Raw genomic sequence first — 24,754 nt, forward strand, 5'->3', positions numbered from 1 at the left:
GGTGAGTTGGACCAAGCGACACGCCACTCATTGGGTCCAATGAGGGCTTACCACGTGGTAATAATTAACCGAACAGAAATTTCCATTAACACCATATATTAAAATACCCTGACAAGTCATGCATCATTCAAATATCCAAATAGGAATATATCCGAACAATAATATCTCATCATGATAAATAGAAAATAAATTTTTGACCCACTTGGCAATAATTTCAAATAAGTATATAACAGTATTTATTTTCAATAATTCATAATTTTTTCCAAACAACAAAACAACACATAACCATTCACAAACACACTCATCACAACACATTAATAATGGTTACCTTGTGTCTTGAATAACAAGTTCCCCTTCACAACTCCTCTTTCACCACTATCTTTGTCAACACAATCTACATAGTTATTTCATAATACTATATATTAATTTTACATTAAAATAAATAACTCTAATTTAAAGAGTTAGAAAGTCTTAGATTTATAATCCATATTAACACTAATTTAAGATTTATACCTCATTTAACTTTCCAAATTCTTTTCTAAAATTCTCATACCCTAATAAACTATTTTTAAGCCTCAAATCACTTCTAGTATCACAATTTCATCCTTCTATATTCTAAAAATTCGTCCAAAAATAAATTAAAAATTTTAGAATTATCCTGAAGCCTCAAATCACTTTTCTATAACCTCAAAAATACCTATTCATACTTAAATAAATATTTAATAATCAGAGGTTCATCCCTACATCTCAGATTCAACATAACTTCAACCATATAAATCTAGAGTTTAACTCAAAAATTCTTAAACATGAGTTTCAACCTCAAGAAAATATTCTATAATATTTATTATACCCTTAAGAGATTTAATTTATATTTTTAATGTATCATATCATCAGATTAACTATCCTATAGAAAAATCTTAATCAGAATATTTATTCTATTCTACAAAATAATCATATCACTAGAAAGCTAATATTATTTATAAAATAACTATAAAATTAATTTTGTACTTAAAATAATTTTTTAAATGCTAATCTAAACAGGAAAGTTAGAACATACCTGAAGAAAAAGAAAATAATCCGCCCTTGCGAGAAAACGCCGAGCAATGTGAGAGGAAGAGAGAAAAAAAATATAAAAATGAGATTGTGGGTCCCAAAATTATATTAAAAAATTATAGGTTTGGATTTAATTATTCAAACCTTTAGGCCATGACTTGCAATTTTCACAAATTACATCTTGGGCCCTTAGTTGCAATTTTCACAAATTGCATAAATTTTTCTTTTTCTTACTTTTGCTCCTCCTGGTGCCTCCTCTTTTTATATGTGAGTAGGCATCTCACCTTCCCACATCTAATCGATGTGGAACTTCTACAGTGCCTCTCTCTCTTTTTTTTTTACTTCAACCATTTTTTTTACTGTTTTTTTTAAACTCATACACACACATAAATTTTTTTTAAATCTTAAAATTATATTTTAACAAAATATTTCTTATATAATTTTAAACCTAAGTTTTAAATTCACAATTAAATTTCTAACTATATTATTATTTCTAAATAATCTCAAATAATATAAATTCCTATTATTAACTTAAATTCCATATTTTTTTATCTAAAAATTAAGATGTTACATGGAACATATTTTTATGCATTGTATAAAAACTAAAAGAGTAGAAAATTAACCCAAAATAGGAATATTATTTTTCATTTCATGATATTTTCATTTTATACTCTTTTACATGAAATACACTTCTCATTTAACCCAAAACTTACTGGGATATTTTCATGTGTTTGAGTTTTTAATCTTGGGAAAACATAATTATCAAATCTTATAATTTCATTAGATTTTGCTTTTAATTCTTATAATTTTTTTAATATTTTCAGTCTCTATAATTTTAGCAAGATTGAATGACATTTATTATTCATGTCTCTATAGTTTTAGTGTTTTCATTTCTATAAGGACTGAAAACACTTAAAAAAAAAACTATAAGAACTAAAAATGAAACTTGATAAAATTATAAGAATTAATAATTATATTTTCCTTTTAATTTTTAAACATAATTGAAAATATCATAAAGGGAACAGAAAAACAATGAGGTTCATGCTTATAAATATAATTAAGACAAAAGCCTTAAGATGCATTGTTTGCTTTGTATATATTTTTATTCATGGCCTAGAGCCGGTGGTCACTTCAATTTAAAAAAATATATAAAAATAAATTTAAATTTTGAAAAAGTAAACCAGAAAACAAATTTTATTCGATAACAAAATACTATAAAATTAGGAAACAATGAACTTGATTGTTGTTTCGGTAAAATACTTCCGTGCAGATGAAACGCGTAGGTTGCTTCGAGTTAAGATTGACGGATTAGGTGCGCACTAAGTAGGTGAAGACATTTAAAAAAAAAAAAAATCATTTCATGACATGAGGACGCACGAGCTCGTCAAGGTCGCAATTTAGATGATGGGAAGATTAGGTAGCTTACCACCTTTCAAGAGGATTCTCGCATCTCTACAAATATTATATTCTTCATTTCATTCTTCCCAGACAAAGCATGGGAGAACGGCACTTGAACTTTCCATCTCAAAGAAATTAGTACCTAAGCCTAATACATTTAGAATTTATTCCGTGGGCTCAATAGAATTTTCATATATAACATAACTACGTTTATACATTGCTAATATGATATTCCTTAATTATATGTAGTCTGCATAGCTTAGTTGAACAATAATATATAAGTTCCTGAGTACGTAAACAACACAATTTTCATAAATAATAGGACATGATCTATACACTAACAACATAATGTTTATTCATTATATACAGTTCATGTGATTTTGTTAAACAATAATGTACAAATTTTTTGAGTGCATAAACAACAAAATGTTATATAACATGACAAAGTCCAAATATTAGTAATACAATGTCCTTCACATGATGTTATTTTTTTAAACAAGTGGCAAATGAGTCTTTTCACACCAAAAAAACATACTTGCATATAAGACTTTTAGGCCTGTAAAATAAATTCAAAATATATTAGATCTGACATGCTAATTCTTTAATCTAAAAACCCTTAGGTGCTATTCTCCCATAAGCATTTCAAATTATGTATATTTCCTTAATATACTAAAACATTTAATAGAAGAAGCGTCATGCTTTGACGGGCAAAAATTATTATTGTTATTATTATTATTATTTTGCAAGGAACATCTAATGTGCTGAGTATGTTCTATATCAAATTGAGGGAACTTAACAAGGATCCAAACTAATCCAAATCCAGTGGGAATAAAACTCTTTCAAGCAAAAGCTTTACTACCAACATTATCACATTCATGAAACTCAAATTTGAGACCTTTGGTCAAACTGATACAATTCCTTTACAAGTTTAACCAAGTGTGCCGTGATTGAGGGGCCAAAATAGTTGGGAAGATCCAAATCCCTTGTTAATGATATCACAGAACAAACAGTATTCAGAATATAAAGTTATATATGATGCATCAGCTTTCGCTGCCAGGCAACAGCATATTGAAAGAGGATAATGAAGGGGACTAACACCAGTCTTTTGAAAATAACATTGTAGTCACCCAGAAAGGCTATGATCTGAGATAAGGCGCAGAGAATAAGCACAAAAGCTAAGAAAGATCCTTCGCATGTAAATGTGATCTAATCTGTTGCTCCTCTACCGGGTCCATTCAGTTCCCCCCCCCCCCAAAAAAAAAAAAAACACACAAATCCCGTTAGAACTTTTCATCGGTACACGAGTCTTGGTGAGTTCAGTTTTAGCACTCATCAGCAAAACCCTCACATTACAACATCATTCAAATACACACCTATAATCTTCTTGATGAACCTACAAACACAGAAGAAAGGGAAGATTATAAAGCAAAGACATCCCAAATGATATTTTATGTGAGGATCCATTAACTAAGTGTAGATAATTAGCTCAAAGATTGGATAGAGTATTACTTAGTTAACAGATCACGTGGTTATTGGTGGATTCTTGACGCAGGTACTTTGTGTCATAGCCTATCAAGAAAACAAAACAGCGGCGCCAGACAATCATATCATGCAAGACCATTCTCCAAATTATACATAAACACTTCTGTGTCTGTTGATATCCATTTCTCTTTGACTATAAGCAAGGGTCCTTATTTGGTGTTCATCACAATGATAAATTTTTAAAAATGAGATAATTCATTTTGAATCTGAGTAGTCTAAACAGTAATAACATTTTGGATAACTAAACTACTGACGTTTTATTTGGTATATTGAAAGAGTTTTTGATGAAATTGAAATCAGAATTAAAAATGAAATCATAACCAAAATTAGAATAAAATTGAATTTTAAAAAGGTGCTTGGTATGAAAATGAAATCTTATATAATTTTAATAAATATAAATATATATATATTTAAAATAGGAAAAGACCAGAGTGCCCTCTTCCCAAAATAAAAAAGACATCCCCCGTCCCTTTCATCTTCCCTCTCCTAATTTGGTGCACAAAACTAGTGATGGCCACCACTAAACCCACCCCAACCTTTTTGCACCATCGCACAAAATTTGCAGCAATCATTATATACAAAAATCTAAGTGAAGATTGATGCTTGCTATGCACAATTAATACCAAAGAAGTGGTGGCTGGGGGAGAATGAAGGTGGAGGTCGGAGAAGCTCATCTTCTTGTTCATCAGTAGTGAATGATTCATTGCCTGGCAAGCGACAGATAAAATAGAAGGGGAAGAAGACAAAGGAGAGGGAGCCACTGATCAAGAAATCAAAACCTCTCACGCCCATGAAATGGCCAGTCGGTGGGCACAGAAGAGGCGGAGGCAGTGGTTGCAGGTCACGACAGTGGTGGATCATGATGGTGCTTCCATCCTTTACCATTGCCAACAACAAAGCGATGAAGCTGGGGATCAAGCAAATTTTGACTGCGGATCAAAGAGTTGAAGGGTAGGAGAAAAGATTGAATTCCAAAGAGTTTGCTCCGATTCCATAGATAGAATAATGGAATCTGATTTTGCCTTTTTCCCTTGAATCAGGATTCCCAATAATCCTGATTAATGTGTACCAAATGTTACTCTATCCAGATTCCCACCCATTCCTTTTCCATATTCAGGATTCTGCACTACCAAACGGTGCCTAAGAGCATTTCACTCCCAAGAACTTCTGAGAATGAGATATAATCAGTTCTGTGAACCTATGTAGTCCGAACGACAACAGGCGTGTTTGATAAGACGTGATCTTATAATGTTTGCAACATGTTATCAAACACGCCTGCTGTCCTGGTGAACTACTGTCCAGGGTTGAGTCATGTCTTCCTAAGGATTCGTGTGAGATAATCATTTCTAGATCTGCCTACTCTGAAACAAGATGCCCTCTAAAGGTGTTTGATAAGATGAATGGGATGATTTTTCATGCAACAAGCTGTTCTATCTGAATATCCAAATATGATCACGACATAGTTACGATTCATGTCTGCCATCAAAATACACATATAATCTATTCTACAGCACGAATGCTGAATCATACTGAGTATAGGTGAGTGGAAAATTCTAGGTCAAGGAGGGAAACGGCAGATTGAGATCAAACCCAACACTTCAATTAACATATATCCCAATAAAGTTTGATTTTTTAGACTCCAGTGTCAACTTGGGAAGATCACCAGTAAGCAGAAGTCAAGAAAAATATTTGACTAACCGACTAACCGACTAACCATGGGCATGGCACAAAATGCAAGTCTACAATATAATAACAGGAATAAATTATAACACTATCCAGCTTTGCAATACTCATGATTGAAGATTTTTGGCCTCATTTTCCTTGTACTACATGTGAGAAAAAATAATGAAGTCCAATAAGCTGATATTAATTTAGCTGCTATTGAATGAGCTATCCAAGGCAGAGCAGATGCAATAACTCTACAATTGATATAATGTACTGGAATAAACAAGATCATTAACATGTAACAAATAACAATCATCGATTGATTACAATATACTACAACTAGAAATATGTACAAAAGTTACCAAATTCAAACACAGCTCAGTTGCATGAGAACAATGCACTGCGGTATGCATGTGCAGAAAACCATAATGGAAGTGTTGAGCTATATTTCACAGAATACATCTCTTTCCAAATTCGGGTCTTGTGATGATAAACCAAAACCTGCTTATGAGTTGCCAGGAGAATATATTCACTTGTCTGACTTATTGGAAAGATTCCAGGCACCATCCCTCTGATACACCTCAGACTCACCTTATCCACCATAGACCACTCTTCTTTCCAGTAATCATTTAGGACCCATATGTTCATCCAAGCTTCTGAAATTTGAATAATGGACAGGCAACCATTAAGCTCTAGGAGATATATTCTGTGTCCCATTCCATAAATCACATCATATGGCAATTGCATCTTTCTCCAAAGGTCACAACTTAAATCAAGCACAAGTATGTAAGCTGAATTAACAGTCAACCAATGCAGGGAATTATTGAAAAGAACAGCTTGGTTTTTATTCATGTGAGAGAAATGATCATCTTGGAATGAAATGAACTTTCTCCACTTGTTCAGCTCTGAATCAAACACTAAACATATGAAACTTCCATCTGAACGATGACCAAAGGTGCGATGGTAGCCTGCTAGGACAACTTTAAACATCTGATGTGTCAAATCACAGGCCAAACCAACCAGTGTTGCTTCACCATCCGGATAAAACCGAGTCACAGGCCTTTCCCTACTCTTGGGCAGCAACTTAAACTCACGAGTCATTGGATTACAGACGTAGTAAACACCTTTGTCAGGAATGCTGGAGCAACATAATAAGCCACAACAAGATGCTCTGACCTTAACTCTATCATTCAAAAATGCCAGAGAAAGTTCAGAGACACCCCTTAATTTATCAACACAAATCAAGCTAGATTTTGACTCTGATGCGTCTGAAATGTCCACAAGGATCATGGGTTCTTACTAGATATTTCATTGTAGAGTTGAATGAAATACTTGTCCGAGGACAATCTATTCCAGAGTTTACACACGGTTTTGCTCCTAAAAAGGGACTTGATGGGCAACCTTGCAAGAATCTGAATAACAACTTCCTCTGGGAAAACCCCGTCCATTCGCATATTCATGATTGAAACCCCTAATGCGCAAACAAACCTGGAATTTTGAAACGAAAACGTGTAACTTTACGGGCTCTTCTTACCGTGACAAAATTCGGGGATAGGCATCCGATGAAATCCCACCTGAAGAAATGGAGACGGACAGATTTTAGCTTGCGAATCGCAATTTAAAAGGAGAAAATCGAATTCATTCATCATTTTTCACAACATATCGAAACAAACGCATTCAACTTGGAGCAAAAATACATCCGAGAAAATAAGGAAGAATTGTGAATGGGTGGATCAAGCTAATGAAAAATTCGGAGAGGATGGAAATTCAAGCGGAAATGTGGACAGTGTTGCTGAAGATAAAAAGGCGACAAAAGTGAGAGAGGAGGGAATCGAAGGACCACTGGAACACGCAGACAGTGGACGAAATATAAGCAGCTGACGGTGGTGATGACGATGTGATTACCGAGGGATCATTGGACCAGCTCGTCGCAATTCCGTAGTTTCTTGGGCTTGTGGAAAGAACAAAACTTTTGAAACAGGCCACAATCAAGGTGAAATGGATTGGGCTGAAACGTGGCTTTTCTGAGTTTCTTTCATATACAACATGGTAGCCCCACAATGGGAAATAACCTCCCCGAAGGGACAATGCTTCCCGGATGCGTTGACCAATATATATAGATATATATATATATATATATAAATGTATTTTTAGAAAATGGTTTAATTTTATTTTAATAGGCAACAAACAATCACCACGCCTTGTATTATTATTTTCGGCCAAAAATAACATTATTCTCTAAATGATTCTTTTCGGAAAACAAATAAACAATGCCGTTTATATTTAAATTATTTCTTAATAAATAAAGTCAATGTTCAAACTCGCGTCACAAGGCTCTGATTAAATTGCTTGGCAAAACGGGTAAATGAGTAAACTATTTTATAAATTTTAGATTAAATAGAATCATAGATTCTCAAATTATTTATTGTGTAAATTATTTTCTAAACTTTTAAAAAGAGTATAATCTAATTTCTATGGTTAATAAAAATTAATTTTAACTATTAATTAATGATATAAAAGAATGTAAAAAATTATATAAAAGACCCAAAAAAAATCATAAAAGGACCCAAAAAATTAACATTTGTATATTTAGAATCAAAATTAACTTTTATTAAAGTAGGGGCTAGATTGCATATATTCAAAAATTAAAAGAATAATTTACACAATAATTGAGTCCAGAGCTTATTATAACCTAAAATTAATAGGGTAATTTGCTAATTTGTCCTAAATAAAATATTATTAACTCTTGTAACAAAAGAAAGAACATATTATCATCTCAGATTACAATATGTGACTCCAACGGATCAGCTTGATAGAGAAAATTAAGTAAATTTTTAATCTTTTATTATAGCTAAAAAATTGTCTTTGATTATATATATATATGCATTAGTAAAATATATTAATCATATGATTAAATCTTTTAAAATTACATAAAATTTATAACATTTTACAAAATTTATTAAAAAATATAAAAATAAGTTACATGAATGTTATTCGACGTTTTGTTAAAATTACGCAGATCCTGAATCATTTTATTAAAAAAAACATCCTTGTATATTTTAAAGATAAAATTAAAGTATGTAATTTAACAAATCTTAAAATGTTTTTGTACTTAATAATTATGATGGTTCTAAAGTATTTGTATAGATCTCCCAATGAGCTTCATTGATGTTGGAGCAATGTAATTTTTCGCCTTTCTTTTATATTTTATAATGACACAACATCTTTTTATTTAAAAAAATAAAAAAAGTAATTAATGTTCTCTAAAATTATATCAAAATTCAGAAACAATAATTGTATTGAGTTCAGAAACAGAAAATAAATAAATTATCACAAACTTTTGAGAATGCTTGGGCAGTATTTATTTTAAAGAAATATTTATCATTACCGATATAGAATTTTGATGTCAAAATGAACAATGAGCCATGAATATGCTCAAGATTCCACCATTGTATACATTGGACAATGCCAAAACTTTCTATAAAACAACGACCATATATAAGTATCATTACCCTCACACGGATTGGTTCAAAGTTTCAATCTTTTTTATTCCCGGAAGCTCTCAAGACTCCAAAAAACCATCAACCATGTCCTTGGTCACAGAGGAGCTGAAGACCAGAGCTGAGGTGTACTATGGAGGCCAAGTTTGTAGAGACAAGTTCTCATTATTGCTGGCAGAGATGGGGCTACCAGGCGGCCTCTTGACGACGACGTTTAAGCAGAAGGAGGACAACATCATCCAGGAATGTGGGTTCGTAAAGGAGATAGGGTTTGTCTGGCTCAAGCTTCGTGAGAAGAAAGAGCACAGGTTCGACAACATCCTCGTATGCTTCGACACCGAGGTCACCGCATTCTTGGAGCCAAACAAGATCAAGAATCTCAGAGGCGTCAAAGCTAGGGACTTCCTGGTCTGGTTCACCTTGATCGAGATTTATGTGAGAGACCCTCCTCCTCCAGAAGGTTCCGTTGTCACCTTCAAGTCTCTGGTTGGCTTGTCCATGTCTTTCCCTGTGTCTCTCTTCAAATCAGACAAGGAACAACACAAAGAAGTGGCTCATCAGAGGGAAGCAAAAATGGTGGAGAAATGGTGGAAAACGATCAAACTGTGATTGATTAGGTTAAAAAAAAAAAAAAAAAGAAGAAGAAGAAGAGAAATCTACATTATTATTCATCAGTAGAGACCGTGCTGACGTAATATTCTATAGTTTTTAATAATTTTTATTGTTTGAGTGAACCTCTTAGTCCTGGAATAACACAAGATGGGGTACCCAGAAAAGAATATGCTTTCTAGAGATATGATCCAGAATATGCTTTTGAGTTCAAGTGCTTTATTCTCTTTTTCTTAGCAAATCCGTCACGTAACGTTAGAGTGTGCCTTGTTGTGTTTATATATGCATGGCATCATAAGGAATATGGAAAGGTCATTGTCAGGAGAGAGCCTTATCGCTTCTATTGGAAAGCCATGTTCATGATGATGAATTATTGACGTGCAGGAGGGATTCCTGTGTTTCAAATTCAATCACCCTCTAAACCATTAGGAACTAGCTTCGTTTTATTGCCTTTTCTAATTGGAGAAAGTTAATTTCATTGTTATTTTTTAGTATAAATGTTAGGTTAATAACCACCAAGAATAGGACTGTTTTTCAATTGAGATTACGTAGATCCGAAAGAGACACGTACATAAATACACTGATACTAAGTAAAGTACACTTATTGTATATGCATTTTATAATTGTAAATGAGTACTCATGCGTACTGTTTTAATTTGCACCTCCGTTGCATATTGCTTTGGTGAAAGAAATATGAGCATTTTGGGTTTTCAAGAGGAAATGTTCGCGATAACTACATGTTGGTCTATATTAATTAATTAATGAGGTGTTTGATGTTAATTGAGAAAGAATTAATAATGAAAAGATTTATGATTGAATTGTTAAAAGACATTTTATTTATGCATATAATAATTTGTTTTAGTATTTATACTATAATAATATAACTAGTATGTCTGTATGTGGCCCATATAATGCACGGGATGTTGGCAATATAAATAATAGTTTAAATAAATAATGACACTTATGATATAGTTAAAATCAATTAAATTTAAAACAATCTTTAAAATAAATTTGAAAATGATGCTAAAAATTATTCTAACAGAAAAAATCACTAAAAGAATCTAATCTCTATATTATATCAGAATAATACTTCATAAATAAATGAGTCAATCTCGCTTGATTATTTTTAAAAAGTTTGTTCACCATAGCCAGACAATCCTTGAATTGGTTTGTTGTCCATAGTGCAATTGCAGCATTTTATCATCTAATCCTGGCACTCATTTATCAAGATGATTACCTTCAGCTTGATAAATTAAATATTCTTCTATTCACAACGTCAATAAAAACAAACATGCATGCTTGTACTGAAAATAAGAGAATGAAAATAAGAGAATAGGATAGCATTCGCCTTCTAAAAATTAAGAAAAAGCAATAAATGAGGAATAATTTTGAAATCAAAGTATTAGTTTTTGTCATGGCAAATTACTATCATCAATGTGCACCCAAAAGACATAATGGTCCTTTATTGTTGATGGTGACAAAGAGAAGTTAATTGTATCACCAAGATTTATAACCTTAAAATTAAAAAGGGATTTGATATTGGTAAGACTGAATAATGTCATCTCACTTTTTTTTTTTTAAAAAAAAAAAACCTTTAAGAGAAAACATAGAATCATATAATAAATTGTGATTATGATTATAATTAACTGAAATGGAATAGAGACGCCAAAATATGACATCCATATACCCCTCTGGTTTTTAATTTCCAAGAAATCATTTATCTGTGCCAAACGGTTACCGAGATCAATCAATATATGAAGATGTGAAAAATTGGAATGAATAGAATGGTCGATCAATGAGAAGAACAAACTTGCACAATGCTAGAAAGGGGAATGGGATAAGCCCAGTTCTCTAGCTAGTGGCTATTGGACTACGAAGCCGCTTGACTGCAACGGGATGCAATTTGATGGAGCTTTGGTGCTAATGTAGCCCAACTTCAATGAAGAAATGATTGAAGACTCAAATTTGAAACACTAATCTCTAGCAAATAAGAGCAATGAGGTGATAGGTCTCTGGTTGGTTTGATATGGACGCGGAAGAAACTACAGAGAGGTATTTGAATTTAAAAAAGTACAATTGACCCACGTCCTATAAAATGTTGAGGAAAGGTTCAATGTGTAAAGAAGTGCTCCATGACAACTACTCAAAGCAATACAAGGTGAAGGAGTAAAAAAAAAAAAAAATTGTTTAGGGGAGGGGATGTCATGGTACTGGAAAATTTTTAACATTTTTAATTTAAAATTCAAAATTATCAATTATTACTTGAGAAATCATAATAGTAGATTAGATCACGAGAGAGAATATTTAGGGATAATGGCAAGTGGTTTCTAACAATTTTAAAACAATCATATTGTTGTTTTTTTAAATATTTTTAAAAAATAATGACATGGATAGCTTAAAATTGCAGCATTTTTGAAATTGCACACATGTCAAACATTTGCTTGCAATTCTACTTATATATATATAATATTTAATATTTATGAAAACTTTTAATGGGTTGATTTATTGATTATATTTGTAATTAATTATAGACATTCTTCATATCATGTTTTATAATATTGAAAATTACTATCTTATACTTCCTTCATCCTAAGTTAAAAGATAATTTGAGATAAAATTATGCATATCAATAAAAGTTAATAATAATATTTTATAGATTTATTTTTTCAAAATAAAATTATAAAATTTTAAAAATGTCCAAAAACTTAATCATTATACTATAATGTCATTTCAATTCTCTCTTCAGTTAAAGGGTAATATAATTAAAAAAATATCATTAATGAAATATTATTTCTCTCAAATTGTCTTATATATATTTTGGTATAACAAAACATCTCTAAAGTTTTTGAGATTGAGAGGGTATATCATATCCAAGTATACTTGTTTGTATCACTAATATCGGAGGGCACACTCTTATATTCACCGTGTTTATTTCTCATATTGTTTGCATTATAACTAATATAGCAAGTCCCGTGCAATTTTTTTTAATACTGGATTAAGCTATCAATTAGATTTTTGATCTAATAACATGAATTAGCTTCCTCATACCCGTGGAAGGTCATGAGTTGAATTTCGCTGTCTACTTAACCATGTAGTAATAAAAAAAAAAAACTTTAGTCTAAAAATTTATATTTCCTTCATTAAAAAATATAAAGCAATTTTACTTATTCAAAGTATAATCATTATCTTTTTTTTCAAAAGTAACTTATTGAATAAATTATTTTTTATTTATTTTAGGGTGAAATATCTTATTAAATAAAGATAAAAGTGAAAAGATAAGGTTAATTAGAAAGCAAATAATTACTTTATTGGAGGGTAAAATTCAATTAAAAATACCTTATATTTTTTAGTGAAGGAAATATAATTTTTTAACTCACACTTATTATATTTATATATAAAAATAGATAAACAAGTATCTTCTTATTTTAAATTTTAAGATCATAAATTTTTGACTTATTTATTATGCAAATTACACCTCCAACTTTTGAATTATGATGATTGTCGTTATTTTTTTTGTAGTGGGGCCCACTGTTTTAGACGACGTGGCGTTCAATCAAACCATCTTCTCTATCTTAAGAAGTAACAATCAAATGCATTTTTACTCAGTTTTAGGTGTTAAAGTGCTCAATAAACAAATTCAAAGTTTATAATATTATTGAATTTAAAATTTAATAAATAATTTGCTCATTTTACCTATAAAAATTCATAAAACACACACGCAGCCAAATATTCTCAACATAAATGGAGTATTCATATTTTTAAAAATATTGCAATTTTTTTTTTGAATAAAAGGCCACAGTAAAACTATGCAAGGACCGGAATTAGGCAAGGTCAAAAGTTATAAGGCTTATACAATTAATTGGCGGTATATCAAAAAGACAAGTATCACAATTATTTGGTGATGCCTTGTGTGCCATAAGGTCAGCGCATCTATTAGCTTCTTTGAAGACGTGCTCAAAAGTTATCTCCCAATTACACATGGTAATATTTCTTATGTTTCTGATGATGATTGAATAGGAGTGATTATGAGTATTGCTCTGGTTAATGAGAGATAAGGTCTTCATAGAATGAGAGTAAACATTGACTTTAGAGATTTAGGTGTTCCAGCAAAGTTTGAGACCTTTCGAGATTCCTAGTAGCTCAGCAATAGTGCTAGGTAGATAGCCAATGCTTTTAGAAAAACCCTTAATCCAATTGCCTTCATCATCTATAATAAGTCTACCACAAGCTGCAATTCCATTAAAGTTGACAGGGCCATCGACATCTAGTCTAACCCATCCCAACTTTGGTGAGATCCACTTAGTTGTATCACGAGAGCCATGATTGCTCAGAAGATTAACTTTGGATTGCAGCTTCATGTCATGGATGATTTGTTGCGTACTAGTGAAAGCTATATCGCTATCCAAATTATTTTCCTCAGAGTAGGTCTTCTTGCATCTTGCTTTCCATATGTTCCAACAGGTTTGTACAAAAAGTTTTTTACAGGGCCATCTCCTTGTGGATGTGCTTCCAACTTCATTTTTTGCGTTTCAAAGAATTTAGTCCTGTATGGAAAGAGAGAAGAAAGTATTAAATTTATTAGGGCTTATCAATTTTTCCCAAACCTCTTTAGCTACCCTACAATCCCTTAGAATATGAATGGAAGAATCAGAGGAGTTACAACCGAATGGGCAGGTGTATTGCTTATGGTTATTCCTATCAGAAAAATTGTACATGACTTTGAAACAATCCCAACTAGCTCTTCAGAGAAAAAAATTAATTTTCTCATATGTGGGCCATTTTCAAATTATAGACTAGATATGTGAGTATAAAATTGTAGACCAAATATTGCAATCTTTGCTGTTATAAAAAGCATTGTAATTACTGTAATTTTTTAATTTTGATACGAATGTATTGTATTATTATGAGTACGGAAAGATGATAATAATGTTATTTTTTTCTTGGTGAATGATAAGATCATTTTTACACTCCTTTCACCTTTTATAGCAGGACACTTTTAACTATTTTATATATAAATTTAATTTTTTCTTAATGTCATAAAATATAACATGTATTTATATTTGATTTTAAACAATAATATAATCATATTAAATACTTTCACACTAATAAAAAATAAAATAAAATAAATATAATTTATAAACATTTTATATTTTCAACTAAAAATTATATTTAAAAAGTATACTCGGCGAGTGGTTATTAACATTTACGACATTCTCCCGCCAAATTGCCCCGGACTCCGCACAAAACCCGGACCTCCGTCTCTGCGACTTCCCCAAAGGCATGTTTGGTCGAAGCAGGAAGGCTTCCCTGGGAATGTTATTTTCGTGGACAAGTTTGCCCCTTTTCGACTTGCCCTACGGCGATGGGATATGTACTCCCCCACCTCCCTTCACCATCCGAAACGACCTGGACCCGTCAAGTCAATGCAAACCGCTCTGCTTCTCCAGACCATTGCCGACCTGGTGAGCAACCTGCTTCGAATTTTTTCTTTCTCGCCTTGATTTGTTATGGATTTTCGTTCCATAGACTTGGTATCGAATAGGATTTGTTCTTTTATTTATTTTTGGGTTTTCTGCTGTCTGCATTGATTCTTCCTTTTTTGGGTTGAGTTGCTATGGGTAGTAGGAATATGGGGAACATATTGGAAGATGAAGGACTTATAATTTATGCTTTATGCTAGCCCTTTTTACTTTTCCCTCTAATCCTGGTAAATAGTTAAGTAACAGAGCAGGAAGATGACCCGTTAGTAGGTTTGTGTGTAATATTTGTTTGTAGAAAGAACTGAAGCGGTCAAAAGTTTTCCATGTATTTACTCTGTTCATCTTTGTCGAAGATTTGCCGACATTTTAATTTTATATGTTAAATTTTGCACAGAGATGGACCTCGCAAGGAGAGAATTGGTTGTTCGTTTATTGATTTGTTGGTTGAGTGAAGTTCATGCGGAGCGTGGATGGCTTTTCTCTATGTGTGGTGTTGTTGCTCTGTGGATGCGGAGACGTCGTTTAAGTGATGCCTCATCTTCCGTGAACTGTCGTTTAAGGAATGTCTCATCTTCCCTGAGCTGTCGTTTAAGTGATGTCTCATCAACTTCCACGAACTTCAATGCTAGGAGCGCTCACCTGAAGAAATTGGTTTGTAGTAGTGATGTCACTTGCTATAAGCTACTTAAAATGCATAGGAGAACATTTGACCAGCTCTGTCAAATGCTTGATAGTATAGGGGGACTAAAGCCTATTAATAATGTGGCTGTCGATGAACAAGTGGCTATTTGTGTGCATATACTGGCTCATCCTGTGAAGGATAGGGTCATACGGTTCAATATTGGGAGATCTGGAGAAACTGTAAGTAGGTATTTTTCTTTGGTTCTTAATGCTATAATGGAACTATATGAAGAGTTATCGAAGAAACCTGAGCCGGTGCCGGAGGATTCAACAGACGAGAAGTGGAAGTGGTTCAAGGTAACGTTGACACATGGTTATGTTTTCATGGATTACTACATTATACTAAAACTTTTCTTAGTTTTTCCAGCATTGTCTTGGAGCTGTGGATTGTGCTCATATCAAGGTGAAGGTGCCTCTGGCTGATCAAGTTAGGTATCATAACAGGAAAGGAGAAATCACTACTAATGTACTGGGGGCTTGCTCTCAAGATGGACAATTTACCTTTATCTTTCCTGGATGGGAAGGATCTGCGACTAATAGGAGGGTGTTGTGCGACGCAGTTAGCAGGAGGCATGGATTTAAAGTTCCTCATGGTGAGTGTTTCAACTTATGGTTTTGTATTGATCTGTTCGTGATCTTGTTCTTAAGTGTACTGATCATGTTCTTGCTTTCATAAAACAGGTCAATATTATTTGGTTGATGGTTGGTTCACCAGTTGTGAAGGTTTCCTTGCACCATACAAAGGTAAAAGATACCGCTCAAACCAATTGAGAGAAGAGCATTACCCTGGAATATTACATGAGTGCTACAACACGCGACATTCTTTAGCACTTAATGTGATAAAGAGATGCTTTGGTTTGTTAAAGCTGAGGTGGGCAATTCTTAGGAACCCACCTTTTTTCAAAGCAGTTCGTACGTACAATCTGGTGATATTTGCATGCTGCTTATTGCAAAACCTGATTCGTCAAGATGGTGCAGACCCACTTGAGGATGAATTAGCTGACATGGAAGGTGAAATATTCAACGAGCTTATAGGCAAAAGCGCAAAGAGATGAACTTGGTCAGGATAGGTTGACTGTGATATATGTTAGACCGTTTTTTGTGTTTTTTTTTTTTGGCCAAAGGATGAACCGATGGATAAGTACTGTTTTTAATTTTTTTGATTTAATCATGCCCAGCACTCGACTTTCCGTCTTTGAGAAAGTTGACTGCTTCATTAGCGTATTAGGACAAGGTGTTGTCATCCACCAAGCGGTACCCCGTATCCACCGTCTAAGCATTTTGCAGATTAACGGAGTGTATTTAGCTTATATTGGCACAAATATCAAGATATAGGAGCGAGTTATTAACAAATTTTTTTTTTTTCTGTCTATTCGCTGTCTTTACTTGATCATGTTCGAATTTGGTAAATTGGGGGTGTTTCTTCACTATCGTTGTTCGATTGGGTTCCGAACTTTTAGAATTCAACCAAAATAATCTCCTCCAATCTGCTTGCTTAGTACTCGAGTGCTCCAAGAATAAACTAATTTTACGGCCAATCAAGAAATTTGAACCATGATTCGTCGTGCTGGGCTGTCTTAAACTATTATCAAAGATGATCTTATCACATCTATTATAAATGAAACATTGGTATTTACATGTCGCTTACTCGTCTGAAATAAATCGATCTAACTTACAACCAAAAGAATTAAAAAAAAAAAAAAAAAATGCGCCAATACGCCATCCACAACCCGCCCCCAACTATACAACTTTCAGAATCCTACTAGAATGATTCACGCGTATGTAAAGTCTCAATAACGGGATGAACACAGAGGCGTCCTTCATTGAAAATTTGGTTTGACAATTTGAGAAGTTGCTTAGTATTCTTCCTTGGGTCCACAGGAAAGCAGCATAAAAGCTTGCAGCAAACCGTAATATGCAGTAAGACATAAATGCTTCCACTCTCAAACCTGTGAATTTTTTATTATAAGAAATATGCAGTAAGATAACATTCAGACTAACCCCGCGCAAATTTTCATGGGCGAATATTATCAAAGGACCATTAAAAGAATTTAATATGAAACAAGAACTTCTAAGTAAACATTAACAATTAATAAATGAAGTTCAAGTTTTAACAAGTATTTGATCGGCTGATCCATCAAAGTCCTTGTTAGAGTACCAACTATGCTAAACACGTACCTTCTCAAAATTCCTCAGAAGACTTTTCACACAAAAAATATAATAAACGGGCGCTCAAAAGATTTTCCAGACAACAAACTCGTTACATAAATTATTTACGCTCAATGAATGCAACAAGGTTCCCGTCCAAAAATGAAGATAACCAGCTTTCTTTGCATCAGCATCACTCCTTGCCAGGTAAAATATGTTTTGACATGAATGAATGCTGCATGCAGTTGTGTTAATATGCATTGATATACATGCATGTACTCAGTTGTGCGTGGATGCATACATGATCATAATATCGACTAATGGATAGCAATGAGTTACGCTTACAGATTAAAAGCCGGCACAGACCAAAAAAAGTTCAGGGCAATTACACATTAACACTTACCCACATCTGAGGTAATCTTAGGAAGACAAAGGACAAGGAATATAAAACAACTGAGATTGTTGTAGCTGTAACTATGTTGTATACAAGACGTTTATCGTCTTTGCTTGGCACAAATGCTATTTTTAGTTTATTTGTCAGTTCAAAGAGCCTGTAAGAAATCTGCGGGTAAACAGAATGTTAAATCAGAGTGAAACATTGTTCATAAAATTCCAATATTTCATTATCATGTACTTACTGCAATATATATAGAAGAAACGAGCATAAAATTCAACATTGGGTAGTCTGGGATTAAAGAAAGCAATAATTTGGGTTGACCATCTGGAACGCCAGACCTGAAATCAATCGGACATGGTATAGGAGAATTTATTTGAATAATGTAAAATAAAATAAAAAAACGTGCGCACATTTCCTCAAAAAAAATAAAATAAAATAAAACATGAACACTTGTGCATCTGAGCATCAACACCTCGTCACCCACTTATATACATGCAATGAATGTGAAAGGTGTTTCCTCCCTTTGCATCATGATTAATTAGTAACTGTAACCAATTATTTTAAGCAAACTTCAACTAAATTGCAACATCTGGTAATTACATGAGGCATTTACAGATTTGGGGTCACCTTTTGTAATATCAAGGACAACACTATGTGGGACACAATACATGAGCACAAATGTATACCTTAACCAGATATGGATCTGGGAGATGTAGGTTTCCAATGTGATCTTTCCAAGCCATCTAGCAGAAGAAAAGAAACCAACAAAGTAATTCATAAATTAGTATTCTAATTCAAGAACATCAATTAGTTCAACTATTATTTGACAGCATCGACAGATAAATTCTCATTACAAGTGTATGTACGTCAAAATGTATGAGAGAAATTGTTGTGCCCCGGAGACAAGAGAGGGTCGAATAAAAATTGAACAAACATAAAGACCACTTACGCAAAAAGGGTCAAAGTGTAGCCTCGGAAACTCTGTGTAACATTTCGCAGGCATATGTATACGCTGTTAAAAAAATGATACATACATGAATATCTAATGTCTTCAATAACTCAGCAAAGCAAAAGAACATTGTGGAAAGAAACAAATACGTTATAGGGATCCATGAGGTATATGGATGATATTTGTTGTAAGCAAGCTTGTCCAGCTTGTATATATACTCGAACCATAAATAACCGACCTAGAAATTAACCCAATTTGTCAGCGCTACAAATGAATAAAGAAAGTCAAAGGTTTATCGCTTACATGACATTAGAAAACCATTGAAGTAAGATACCAGTAAAGATATTAGCACAACAACAGCTTTGATTGATATTCTACGCTTGATTTCCATTTCCTCCAATTTCTCCATCCATCTTTCAACCTATCAAATTTCGTATCATTCATTAAGGAATTCAACTTAAAAGGAAAAAAAAAGAAGATAGGGATGTTCCTACTTAAGATTCATCAATCAATCATAGAAAGGGAGATCTGTAGAGTTTTTAAATTATTTCTAGAACATGAATCAGAAACTTACAGTTGGATGATAATAAGCATAAATCATTCCAATTATCCAGATATAGCGATCAAGCCCTGAGCGGAAATGCCATTCATGCAGACGAGGAAAGTGAGATTTTGCAGGGTTAGGATCAGTATAACCTGCACGGAATCCCAGACTCCCAGTTAGCATGACCATAGTGCTTTTAGATGTAAGGTAAACATCACAAAAGTTACCAACCAAGCAGGAAAGAAAATGGGCTCCAGACCCATTCAAACACTCCAGGTATCTCCCATACTAGTATGACCACCAAGAAGCAACCAATGATTTTTGCTGCAATAACTGATCCAATCTCGTTGTACTTGTTCAGAATAACAAGTGCCCCATAAACCATGAGAGTGAAAAGAGTATGCATAGGACAGATGTAGTATAACATATAACTGTTGTTAAGGACAACACAGCAGAACAACACCAAGAAATTAAGCCGCCACATCATCTGCTCAACCAGAAAAGCAACGTGAGGAAGACTTCACAGTCATAGCAGACTGGTTACCAAATATTCAAAAGCATGCTTATAGTTCAAGATATTGGCATACCTGTGCAAACCTCGCTAGACTAAAATCTTTCCGTATGTAATAATACGAGAAGTTCCCAAAGCCAGTCATCCAGACGTATGCAGCAATGAATATACGAATTGCATTATAGATCTCAGATGCAGCAAAGTAATGGTACATCAAGAACAAAACCTGTGAGCAAGAAAGAGCGAGACCACAAGAAAGGCACCATATGTCAACTGGTAGAAGCATCAAAGCAAGACATCAATATGTTTACAACTGCATTATAAAAAGATCAGAAGGTCCAAACCAAATTTAAATTGCAATTCCCTCGTACTAAATCTACTTGTGCTGCTTTTGGATTTTCTTAATCTAGGAGTTTCAAACTCAAATGTTTTCTGAAAGCAGAATGATAGGAGAATTCTTAGATATGGCATCATGAAGTAGTGTTCAACCTGCATCCAGCCTTTCCATTCTTCAGTCTGGTGCCTATTCAAATAAAGTATGGATTTTCCAGAGAATGGAGACTTGTCATGATGTATCTTAAAAGAAGTCATTGCAGAAACTATGATGAGGAGGGAATAGAGAAACCAGAAGAGATCCCTGTTGTAACTCTGGAAGAAAGAAAATTGTCAGTTTTCCCCAAAAAACATATCAATAATACACTAAATATGTAACAGAGAAAAAGATAATAAATACACCTGGATATGAAACGTCACAGACACACCAATCAGTAATTTGTACATGAAGGTTAAATCATTCCAGACAACATTTTATCTGTACCATGTGTAAATACAGAGAACCAAAAAGAAAGAGTACCAGGACATAATACTTGAGCTGGAGTGCTCAGTTGTGCTAGCCTAAGCCCACTAATGTCTGGCACTTACAACAGTGGCAGAATAAATATGTATTGATGCAACAAATAATGTTGTTATCCTATATCTAATCTTATATATATATATATATAAATAATATTTTCTTTTATTTTATGCTCAGTTCCACTCATGTGTCTGCAAATCTCTTTTCACCTTACTAACTTCCACCATTCAGCAAAACTTGTTTTGTCTTCATCTTGCAAAACTGAAGCAACAAATCATAAAGAACTCTAATAACCATGGTTTTCCCTCACAACAGTTATTTCAATATTAAATTGCGAACAAACTCCAAATAAAGGTTTCAAGCTTTCACCCATATAACCGTTTGACAACCTAATAAAGAAAACTACAAAAGAGTGTCTGCAATAGCTACATGTATGACAGAACTAGAAATAAAAATCAAAATAAAAACATAATCATACAGAAACATTGCAAAATCTCTTGATGGGTATTGGCTACAAAGCCACGGGAAACTTGCTGCAACTTGCACATGCTGAATAGCATATCCCATAAAAAATGGACGGAAATAACAAGGGAACTATAAAGATGAAGTAACAAAATTTACTAACCTTTTTTGATGAGTTAAACAGATCTGTACGATCACAGAAATAAAAGTAAGCCAAAAGGAGACCAAATTCAGACCTGGAACAGGGAAGAGCAAATGAAACGAAGGTCAGTATTTTGATGCAATTAACAAAGCATATTCTGAATCACATATTCTACTTACATTGCTCGAAGTGTCAAACGGTTTTCAATCAGAAAACTTTCATCCATCAAAAGGAATCTGAAGAAATAAATAAGAATGCCATAGTATACAAATTTAGATTAAGCAAAGATACAGCCATAACTACAGTAAGCAAGAGAAGAGGGTCCTCTTTTACAAACCGAAAAATTGGTGATGTGGAACTTCGAGCTTTTGGAGAGCCTGTCTGCAAGGCTCCCCCTTCTAATAAAACTACCGTATCCTCTTCTTTAACAGCACCACTACTCATTTCAACTAAATTGACATCCGAAGTCCTACTAGTAGCATCCAATAAAAAAAAATGTATCAGTAATAATGAAATGATGATAACTGATAAGTGCTTAATCGAACAAAATAAAATAACACTTCTGGGATGGCCATCTAACAATTTTTTTCCCTCTCTCTAAACTTATCAGGCAAATGAAAACAGATTAAAAATCTACAATTTGGAAAAAATCTACAACAAAGCACACAACTATAAATTAAAAATATAAAATTCTGAAATTCTGTCTAAAGAAGAAATCATTTGCACAAACACCAGGAGTAATAATCCATAACATAAGTCATTGTTAGAGAATCAAATACTTCAAAACACACGCTTGTCAATCCTACTGAAGCCAAGAGCTTAAATTTCCTACCTAATACATCAGACAGCTTAGAAATGCAAGATAATAATACAACACATTCCCCTGCGAAACATAAATATTGCACCAGCACGTGCAACTAGAATGGAACAATCAATCAAACTCACACTTTGGAAGTGAATGAATTTTTCCTATACTCCAATATCTCCGAATATATCCATGCGGCGACGACAGGAATAATTCCAAGCAGGCAGGAAACCTGCAACAAGAACAATGAATAAAGAACTAAGTTGAAAACAAACAAAGGCAACTGATAACAAGTTAGTTCATTACACTAACCTAACCATAAACACATCGAAATTCAAAGCTGCGCTACATTACAGAATACGACATTAAAATATAAAATAAAATAGTGCGAGATCTGAGAGCAGAAGCAGGAAGATGTACCTGACCAGGGGTCACGGGACTAGAGATAATCATATTGAAAAAGAGTGAAGAGGAAGAAGAGTCGGGTCACTGGAATCACGGTAATTGGCGCAGAAAACGGAGGAGCATTGAATGCGATGAAGATCGGAGAGCAGATCTAGCAGAAAAGGAGAAGAAGGAGAAGAATTTGCGGAGAAACAATGGCGGCTTTGTTCAGTAAGAGAGAAGAAGAGAGCTAGAGAACGGGAGAAAGCGAGATAAACCAAAACGAGTTCAAAGCACACACCGACGTGTTTTTCTTCTCCATAAATGTGATGTCCCACTCGGGATAGTCGTTGAGAATGCGCTCTTTCGCCGAACCGATTCACTCTTCTCTACTCAGTTGAAAAAAGGGAAAAAATTAATCACTTTCTCCATTTATTTAAAAATATAAAATATTTTTAATTAAATCTTTCTTTTAAATAAAATAATTATCTATTTTTTAATTAAATTTATTTTTTTACATTTACTTTCATTAAACACCCTATAATAAATATAAAGTCATTATTAATAGAGATATTTTTTAAAAAAAAGTAATAATTACACTTCAAAAATTAAAAATGCCTTATATTTTTTAACATCCAACTTCTCAAAAAATACCTTACATTTTTTAATAGAGGGAGTAGCTCATATAATTTTAACTCAATTATAATTTAAATTTTAAATTTCAACTCATTATAATTTAATTTTTCTAATTTTAATTCAGTTATAATTTAATTTTTATAATTTTAATCACTTAAATATTGACCCTTATATTTAAAAAAATAAAATTATAAAGATTGAAAATATTTTTAACTTTTAATATTTATAATAAATATTAAAAGGATTTAATTATTTAAAATATTAGTAATAATTTTTTGCATAATTTTAACATTCATAATTTTATTATTAATGTTATAAATATTAAATTTTTAAAATATTATAATTTTAATTCTTTAATATTTAAATATTATAAATATTAAAAGTTGAAATTATTTTTAATCTCTATAATTTTATTTTTTTAAAATATAAAACTAATAATTAAGTGGTTGAAATTATAAGAACTGAATTGTAAGAGATAAAATTTAAAAACTGAGTTATAATAAGTCAAAGTTTAAAAATTAAGTTATAATTGGATCAAAACTACAGGACCAAATAATTATTCTTTCCAAAAGTAAAACAGAGGGACATAATTTTGTTAGAATTTATTATTAAAAATTATAAAAAAAGAAAAATTAGAATGAAAGATTAACGTAAGTGTGATTTTTTTTTAGCCAACTATCAAGGTAACTGTAATTAATTCTTATACCTTAATATAAATTTTTTCAATGATTCCTTAAAATTAATATGGAGTGATGTATGAGTTACAAAAACACTCTTTTAAAAATAAGGTTGTGTAATTTTCAATTCCACACACAAAAATAAAAATTAGTATTAAATTTAATTAAATCAGTGTAATTTTAAAAAATCTTTACTTTTACATAATTGAATCAATAAAATTTTAAAATCTTTACTTTTAAAAAATTATTACATTGTGCCAAGAAAATCTTGTTTCAATCTCTACTCTTATAAATTTTCAAATACTACAAGTTTCTGGG

The 24,754-nt window shown here is 32.6% G+C and overlaps 4 protein-coding genes across 6 annotated transcripts; 2 read left to right on the forward strand and 2 right to left on the reverse strand.

Moving 5' to 3' along the window:
• Positions 1-5,902: 5,902 nt before the first annotated feature.
• On the reverse strand, positions 5,903-7,492 carry LOC129295899 (F-box protein At5g49610-like). The gene is given in 2 exon segments (XM_054934496.1): positions 5,903-6,950; positions 6,953-7,492. Coding segments are annotated over 2 exon segments (1,080 nt in total). The 5' UTR covers positions 7,119-7,492; the 3' UTR covers positions 5,903-6,036.
• Positions 7,493-9,193: 1,701 nt separating this feature from the next.
• Positions 9,194-9,929, forward strand: LOC129295896 (uncharacterized). Its single transcript, XM_054934492.1, has one exon. It carries the CDS (start codon positions 9,246-9,248, stop codon positions 9,765-9,767), a length of 522 nt encoding a protein of 173 aa, XP_054790467.1. The 5' UTR covers positions 9,194-9,245; the 3' UTR covers positions 9,768-9,929.
• A 5,126-nt stretch (positions 9,930-15,055) lies between these two features.
• LOC129295895 (uncharacterized) lies at positions 15,056-17,294 on the forward strand. Its single transcript, XM_054934491.1, has 4 exons — positions 15,056-15,229; positions 15,642-16,225; positions 16,296-16,521; positions 16,610-17,294. The coding sequence occupies exons 1-4, from the start codon at positions 15,130-15,132 to the stop codon at positions 16,981-16,983; spliced, it is 1,284 nt and encodes a 427-aa protein (XP_054790466.1). The 5' UTR covers positions 15,056-15,129; the 3' UTR covers positions 16,984-17,294.
• Positions 17,295-17,505: 211 nt separating this feature from the next.
• LOC129295901 (protein REDUCED WALL ACETYLATION 2-like) lies at positions 17,506-23,429 on the reverse strand. Of its 3 annotated transcripts, none has more exons than XR_008589656.1 (15): positions 23,160-23,428; positions 22,880-22,971; positions 22,272-22,406; positions 22,114-22,170; positions 21,956-22,028; positions 20,967-21,125; positions 20,554-20,703; positions 20,198-20,453; positions 19,997-20,118; positions 19,757-19,843; positions 19,572-19,660; positions 19,423-19,485; positions 19,160-19,216; positions 18,480-18,811; positions 17,506-17,877 (listed from the first exon to the last, which is right to left on the reverse strand). XR_008589656.1 is itself a non-coding variant. In XM_054934499.1 (15 exons), the coding sequence occupies exons 1-15, from the start codon at positions 23,190-23,192 to the stop codon at positions 18,462-18,464; spliced, it is 1,644 nt and encodes a 547-aa protein (XP_054790474.1). In that variant the 5' UTR covers positions 23,193-23,429; the 3' UTR covers positions 17,506-18,461. The 3 variants fall into 3 exon arrangements, 2 of the variants coding, with proteins under 2 accessions (XP_054790474.1, XP_054790473.1); XM_054934499.1 differs by having other exon boundaries at positions 17,506-18,638; positions 18,715-18,811; positions 22,272-22,403; positions 23,160-23,429; XM_054934498.1 differs by having other exon boundaries at positions 17,506-18,638; positions 18,715-18,811.
• Positions 23,430-24,754: the final 1,325 nt, after the last annotated feature.

Source organism: Prosopis cineraria, unplaced genomic scaffold, assembly GCF_029017545.1.
Source record: "Prosopis cineraria cultivar Desert tree isolate PC_DT_omini unplaced genomic scaffold, ASM2901754v1 PC211, whole genome shotgun sequence".
Taxonomy (NCBI): domain Eukaryota; kingdom Viridiplantae; phylum Streptophyta; class Magnoliopsida; order Fabales; family Fabaceae; genus Prosopis; species Prosopis cineraria.